The sequence below is a fragment of the Nestor notabilis genome, unplaced genomic scaffold, assembly GCF_000696875.1.
Source record: "Nestor notabilis isolate BGI_N333 unplaced genomic scaffold, ASM69687v1 scaffold12379, whole genome shotgun sequence".
NCBI classification, from domain to species: Eukaryota; Metazoa; Chordata; class Aves; order Psittaciformes; family Psittacidae; genus Nestor; species Nestor notabilis.
In genome coordinates, this window is record NW_009945102.1 from 1 (window position 1) to 7,889 (window position 7,889).

Sequence of the window (7,889 nt, forward strand, 5' to 3'; positions counted from 1 at the left end):
TTATAAATATATATAGGTTTAAAAAAGTATGTTGCAAAAGAAATGTGCAGTTTTGTGGAATAAAAAGGAGGGGGTTCTGATTTTTATTTTTATTTTCCTTTCAAGGGAAATATCAGTCGTCAGGAGGCTGTTAGTATGATCCCACCTCTGCTGCTTAATGTTAACCCTCATCATAAGGTAACTGTAGAACATGCTGTGTACTGGATTTTTTGTTCCTAGTAGGTAGTTTGATTACGCTTCAAATTACAGGAGTAGTATCAAAATTCTCTTACGCAAGGATCAGGTTGATGACCGTCAAACCTCTCTGTAGTTGTGTTCGGTTTTAATCTGTTTTTCACAATTTGGTTTTCCCTCACCATCAGTTTGCTGGACAATTTTAAAGCATGTTTAGGCTTGCTTATTCTTCATTGTTTTTTGCATTAAGTGGAAACTGGCGGTGTTACAACTGTTACTTTAAACGACAGATATGACACTGTCTTACTGAGTGTGTTCATGATGCATTAAGCATGTCAGTGCTTATCCCGTGCTTTCTGGAGCTCTCCATAAATGCTCTTTGTGTCTCTCTGGGGTCTGGCTTTCAAGTTAGTCTTGTTCATGCCAAGAGCTTGCATGAGGACTGGAGCAGATCCGTCCCCGTCTTTTATCCTGTTGCACAATTTCAGCTGGTATTTCCTGGAGCTAAAGGTCCAGAAGATAGTCGTATGTTTCTGTAACTAGGCAAGAAGAAAGACTCTTAAGCTTCCTTACTTAAGAAAGCAGTGTTAGCTGTCATATGGTTTGCTGTGAAAGTGACTGTATGAATGACTCCATCACAAGCCAAGCTTGTGATGAACCAGGGGTGAGAAATAATCCTAGAAATCAGGTGTTGGTGTCTGTGCTGTTCTGTTCTGCTGCTGAAGACAGTTCAGATAATTCCTGAGTGCTTCTTCAAGGATATAAAACCAAGCAGTTTATACTGCCCTGATTTTTTGGGCATTAAAATGCAATGTGGGGGTGAGATAGCAGTTAATTTTTATGAAATCTATATAATCAACTGGATTGTATGTTCTCTGATTAATTTGCTGTTGCCACTTGCTCTTTAGTGTAACTTTGCTCTTAATGTGTGTGTATATGTAAAGTTCCAGTTAACTTGAGCTGAAATTGCTCATGAGCTGATAAAAGGACCGTATCTCCGTATCTGTACTCATATTTCTCTTTCAAGTCTTTCTTTTTCAGCTGGGGTTTTTGTTCCCTACAAACTAAAGTCTTTCTTTTATATTAGACCCTCAGAGATAAAGCACACAAAGAACAGAACTGTACTTTATGTTTTTGTAAATTGGTGTTCAGAACAACTATAATTCTGCAACCGTATGCAAAAATTCTTAATTTTAAGAATACATAGTAAATTTCTCAGACTTAAAACCCACAAGGTAGGACTTGTTTAATTTTCTGCTGTTTGTAGATTCTAGATATGTGCGCTGCACCTGGATCTAAGACTGCCCAACTGATTGAAATGCTACACGCAGACATGAATGATCCTTTTCCCAGTAAGTCTGGAAAAACTACCAAAAATTTTTGTGACTTTGAATTTCAGCTTTTTCTTGTAGAAGATTGTTTTTATTGTCACAGATAAGTAACTGCATTTAATTACGTTTTGAATCCCCAGTGTGTTTGAGTGATAGAAGATGGGAAGTACTCCCACCTTTGCCTTGAAATTTTGTGGGCTTCCTTGGCTAGAAGAGAGAGATGGATTACATATAGATATATATCTTCACAGTTCAGACTACAGTAGGTCTGATTAGTGTTTAATTTTTTTATATACATCAGGTATGCTAGCAGATGATTGCTCATAAGCCCTTGTGTTTTAGTTGTATCCTGCGAACACCAGATTGAGCAGCTTTACCCTTTAAATGGTCATTATATTTATCTCCTTGATTTTTTTTTTTTTTTTTTAAGCTTCAGAACCTTTACTTTCAGTTAGATGCTCACAGAAAATACTGCCCATGGAAATTGTGAAATTGGGGGGAGTGGATTCTTTCTGCATTCTTCTGAAAATCTGATGTACAGAGATTGTCTTTGGTGGCAGTGGAGGTTCTTTCTGTCACAAGGGTTTTACTTTGAAAAGTTGAGGGGCCCTTGGTTGTGTCTTGTTGCTGCATGGAAGCTAGAACTGTTGAGACTGTATTTGGCACATCGGTTAAACCTCAACATACTTCATGTTATTTTATGTTCAGTAAGAGGTCCTCTATTCATAAGTAGGCTTTTAAGTAAAAATCTCTAGTGAAAGGTTTACACAACTTTGAAGATAAAGCAGTAAACTATGTAAAATTACTTAGCTGTTGAATAGTAAAGCATCTTCCCAATATTTTTATTCCCAGAGGGTTTTGTAATTGCTAATGATGTCGACAACAAGCGCTGCTATTTGCTGGTTCATCAGGCTAAGAGGTTAAACAGTCCGTGCATCATGGTGGTAAATCATGATGCCTCCAGCATTCCTAATCTACAAATAGATGTTGATGGAAGAAAAGAGGTCCTCTTCTATGACAGGATTTTATGTGACGTCCCCTGCAGGTATCTTGCATGCGATCTTCAATACGCAGATTTTACTGCAGTAAGTGCAGTGCTACAATTTTTGTGTTACTGAATTATGCTTTTCGAGTTGCTTAGTAAGTTATGATTTATAGTAATTTCCAAAACAGGTGAATGCCTTAAACTGTCTTAGGTAAGGGGATACCAAATCAAGGTGAACTTTTTTCATTCTAAGTGGTACTTATATTTGGACCAGTTTTGAACTTAGGCTTAGGATACTGAAATTCAAAGATCACATTGAAGCAAACAGTAAGGCATAGGAGAACCAGTTAATGTGGAAGAGGGACTGTTAATATTTTGCTGCTATAAATGACTTGGATATGAAATGAGTTTTACCCATAAATAACACAAATCTGCTCAACCTCTGTTACAGTGGAGATGGAACCATGAGGAAAAACATCGATGTATGGAAGAAGTGGACGACACAAAACAGTTTACAGCTCCATGGGTAAAAATGCTTATTACATGTCTGTGCTTTCATTTCTCTCTCCTCCTTTTCCCATATCTTTAACATCTGCATGCATTCACATGTTAATACATGACAAAGCAGAGACTAAGAAGAGTCACTTTTCTCTCAGATCAAGAGCCTGTGTGCTATTCAGAGAAAGTGTAGTGTTTCAGATATGAGGAATGGAGTGTGTGAATCTAAATTGCTTGTATTCTTAAGGATATCTGACGTATTAACATTCATTTAATTAATTTAGACAAGGTAGTTAATTAAAGAGGGAACAAATAATTTGCTTGGGATTCTTAGTATTTAGGCACGTAAAATACTGTTGGAAAATACAGCAACTTGCAAGATTAAATAGTAATGTTTTAAAGTCTTAAGAATATCAGAGATAATACATAACATGGTTTCAGTTACCTGAGACTGATTTATGTTAAATGATGGTGAATGAGTGCTTAGCCTGGTGCAGGCACATAAAAGCAGTAATTTAAACGCAGATGGAAAAGCTTAGAATATTTTACTGTGCCTTTGTAATAAGCTGGGAATGATGTCAGTTACTGTGATTCGGATGACCTCTGGTGACTTGTTACTACTTGGAAACTTATAACTGCAGGTTCTATTTTAATTGTCAGTATGCGGGTAGGGTATAAGCTCGTTATCTGGCTCAGTGACACTTCTCTCAGAAGGCCAGTGCTAGCTAAGCTGTGTTGTCCATAATATTTGTAATAGATTGCTCCTCATTTTAACTCTAGATTTCTGAGGAGAGCCAGGTTTTGGGGTGTTATTTTTCTAGTATGGAGTACTTTGTAATAATGGGGCACTAGAAAGAACAACATACAGAATGTTATGTTACAAGTTACCATGCAGTTGTGTTAATGTTTGACCTAATTGCTGTTTTAATGGATGTAATTGTGAGTGTGTCTGCAGCATAGGCTGCACTAAGATGACTTAGTTTAAAGCTGACTTAGTTTAAAGCTGACTTTAATCTGTGTACTGGTGACAGCTGTGGAGCTTGGTAAGTGCTGGCTTAGTCCATGGAGCCTGTAGTATAGCTTCACATATAAGAAATTTGATGACAAATCTTTCTGGTTCCTGAATTAAAACTGGCTAGATCAAGAGTGTTCTGTTAGATTGCAGTTAAGAATTGCAACCCGTGGTGTTGAACAGCTGGCAGAAGGTGGGAGAATGGTGTATTCCACGTGTTCATTGAACCCCATTGAAAATGAAGCTGTGATTGCATCTCTGCTGGAAAAGAGCCAAGGTGAGAATGCCCAAGGTGTGGAAATCTTTTCCTCAACCCAAAAAAAGAGTATGTGTATTAAACTACTAGTAATAAGCTTAGTGTAGGTAACATGCTCCTACTATGCAAAACTGCAGCAATGTTTTGGTACCCACAGGATTTTATTGGTGTTGATATGAGCAGTCATCTTAAATGGGTGTGAATTGGATGCAAATGTAAAACCTGAAGAAGTTGTGTAAATGATAAGCGAAAGACTTCTGCAGATCAGTGGAATTCAGTCTGTGTTATCTGACTTCTGCTAACTGATTCCACTGTTTGGATTGATACTCATATTTCCTTTGGAAAGCATGGTGTGGGACACTAGTGCTGTATGCTATGGAAGTAAAAAGCCCAGAGTATACTTAAGCAGTTAGAGGAATGTTAACGTGCACCAGCAGGTGGAAGTCACTGATACCTTTAGCATCCTTTGTCCCACGCTTTGGCATACTTGGACTTTTAATGTCTTTAAGCTTATGGGTTTTTTTTACACTTTTGACTTGCATGTGAAGGCTTGTTTAAGTTGCTGTAAGGTCTTCATTATCCAAAATAACAAGAGGTGGAAAAATTGAGGTGAGCTGGGAAGCTGCACTGCATCAGTTTGTGATAGTAGGGTTTAGTAGCCCAAATATCTGGTCTTGAGCTGATGGACGCTTTTTTCTGAGTCAGTAGGCTGAAGTTCGGAGATATCTAATTGGATTTCACATTAAAAGTTCCACAGACTAAGTTGAGCCTTGAACAGAGCAGAAGTTGTATTGCCTCTGGAGCTGAGCTGGTTCTGGAAGTAGCCTAGTCCATTTTGAGTAATGTTTTCTTTGTGCCAGTCACTATTCTGGCCCCCAATTACATGTGAAATTTCATGATCTCAGAACAGCAGTTTAGCTAAAAAGCCTGGAGATAATTAGGACTATTTGATTTCCACTCAAAGGGCATTTTTATTTAGAGGTAGTTTTTTTGGTAGACCGAGTGAGAGAACAACATGTTCTACAACATAGACATGTTTCAAGTAAATGATAGTACGCTTGGCTTATTGAAGGCTGTACTACACCAGAATTAAGTTTAAAGGTGATTGGAAAGCAGTAAGGACTAGTTTGGGTAGGAGCACAAAGCAGTATGGATGTTAACAAGGCCAACAATAGCAGCATCTGGGGCAAATTCAGTACTTGAAAGTAAGGATCTTGGCTGACTATGGTGGGATTTGAATCTTGTCTCTGCCCAGTGGAGGCATTCTGAAGCTTGCTTGGAGGCTATGATGTGTCCCAGCGAGCGAATGTTATCCTTGGGGCTTGGATGTACGTGTAGCAAAAGAAGGATGAGGTAGCACAGTAGTCTGCAAGGGGCATTGGACCTCAAGTATTTGCTCAGGTCAGTCTGGAAGGTTTGTTGGTTCTTGGGTGTTAACTTAGTCGTAGCACTGTGTTACGCTGCTACTTGTAGAGCAGATCAGAGATTGCTTTCCCCTGAGGGCTGGAGTAAGGAAAAGGCACTTCTGCACCATGTTTCTCTACTGAGAATTGTAGTATTTCTGACAAACTAGTACCTGCACAGTCTGAGGTAGTCTTGACGTATCAATTGAAGTCATGCTGTAGGTAGGCAGGAATGTTCAAAGGATGAATGCAAATATCAAGTTTAATCAGATTTGAAATGTCTTTTTGGAATTCATCCATAAAGTCGTGTATCAGTCATTTATTTAAGACTGGCTTAAACTGTCACTGTAAGAGTAAATGGTTAGTCATTTAGAACAGGTTGTTGAATTGTGTACAACATGAGGAAAAACTTACCTAGCTGTTAAATAGCTATTCAGAATCACAAAAAAGAAATTTTCAGGTTATTCTTCTTTGGAGAGATGACCTATTTAAAGAGGAAGTTTTTATATTATTCTTTCTGGACTTGGGGCAGCTTAAAGTTCTTATTCAGTAGAGTAAGTTGTACTCTGTTGATGTTATTTGTAGTAATATGATGTATTTTAGGCACACAGCCTTTTGTCATAGAATCACAGAATGGTTTGGTTTGGAAGGGACCTTAAAGATCATGTAGTTCCAGACCCCTGCCATGGGCAGGGACACCTTCCACTAGACCAGGTTGCTCAAAGCCCTGTGCAACCTGGCCTTGAACACTGCCAGGGATGGGGCAGCCACAGCTTCTCTGGGCAACCTGTGCCAGGGACTCACCACCCTCACAGTAAAGAACTTCCTAATACCTAATCTAAATCCACCTTCTTTCAGCTTAAAGCCATTACCTCTTGTCCTATACCTACACACCCTTGAAAAAATCCCTGTCCAGCTTCCTTGTAGCCACCTTTCAGACTCTGGAAGGCTGCTGTAAAGTATCCCTTGAGCCTTCTTTTCAACCCCAGTTGTCTCAGCCTGTCTTCACAGGAGGGGTGCTCCAGCCCTCTGATCATCTTCATGGCACTCCTCTGGACTTATTGTCCACGTACCTTACTGTTACAGTTGGAAATTTTCCTTTCCATGTGAAAAAGAATAAATTCTTTTTACTCTCACACTGGAATAAATTAAGATTTTAAGTCAATAAAATGAGAATCTATCAAACATTCTAAAAGGCTTAGTCATCCCAAAGGAGTAAGTCTCAGAGAAATACCGAGTAAGTGAGAGTAAATACTTCTATGACTGCATTGTCTGGAACACTGATGTTTATATTAGTCTATGTAGCTGCTACAAAAAATACCTCGCCATTATATTTTGGTCAATTAATAGATTGCAAACTTACGGAGTTATTACGAACAGTTCTTGCCATCTTTCTTGTTAATTTACATGACAGTGCTTTTGTAATATTGTGTTTCTTGAAAGTTTTAAAAAGCAATGGTCTTAAAATGGTCTTGAAGGAAAACGATCTTCATAAACGTTGGTTAGGAACACAGCTCTCAAATTCTGCTTTAAAGAACGTGTATGTTCTTGATTTCAGGTGCCTTAGAACTTGCTGATGTCTCTTCTGAATTACCAGGTTTGAAGAGGATGCCAGGAATTACAAAATGGAAGGTACTGAACCTGATACTTCTGTGAAGTTTTCTTGGTCTGTGGTAGAGTGTTGAATTAGGGAAATATTGAAGTGTAACATTTCAAGACTTTAGATTAAGTTAAAGTAATGGAAGCGATTTGCTGTTTAGAGTTTTAGATAATATAGCATTGTAGGGGAGAGGCTAAAAATCTTTCTGATGGAAAATTCTTGTTTCCTTATCTGCTCTCATCTTTTCCCTGTAGCTTTCTTTGCTGTTTCCAGTATTTTCCCTTTTCTAATGTGTGCATGTGGCCTGTAGGTGGCAACATAATTTCAGCCACTTCAATTTATCCCTCCTGTCTTTACAGTCTGTGTTAGATTTTACAGTTCTTTAGCTGGTCCATTTGAATCATTTGGCAGTAAAAGCTGTTAAACGTTTTCTGGAAGTCAGCAATAAAGCCTGCAGTGCTGTGAGTAATCCTAGAATATTAATAGAATCATATATTCTCTTCAAGGACTTGCGTGATTTCAGTTCTGGAAACAGACTAGTAGGGAGGGGCAAAAAATCCTGAAGCTTCTTCAGCTTCATGATAAGAATATAATCAAGAAGAGTAGAAGGTCTTCCTGGTAGTAGGGAAA

The 7,889-nt window shown here is 38.4% G+C and overlaps 1 protein-coding gene across 1 annotated transcript in view; it reads left to right on the forward strand.

The window, feature by feature from the left end:
- Window positions 1-67: 67 nt before the first annotated feature.
- NSUN2 (NOP2/Sun RNA methyltransferase family, member 2) overlaps window positions 68-7,889 on the forward strand; it is a gene marked incomplete at its 5' end in the record, with an annotated part of 16,034 nt that continues 8,212 nt past the window's right edge. The window contains 6 exons of the mRNA XM_010022733.1: window positions 68-177; window positions 1,442-1,526; window positions 2,358-2,550; window positions 2,942-3,016; window positions 4,147-4,277; window positions 7,218-7,291. Coding sequence (XP_010021035.1) covers window positions 68-177; window positions 1,442-1,526; window positions 2,358-2,550; window positions 2,942-3,016; window positions 4,147-4,277; window positions 7,218-7,291 — 668 coding nt within the window. The remainder of the gene's footprint in view (window positions 178-1,441; window positions 1,527-2,357; window positions 2,551-2,941; window positions 3,017-4,146; window positions 4,278-7,217; window positions 7,292-7,889) is intronic.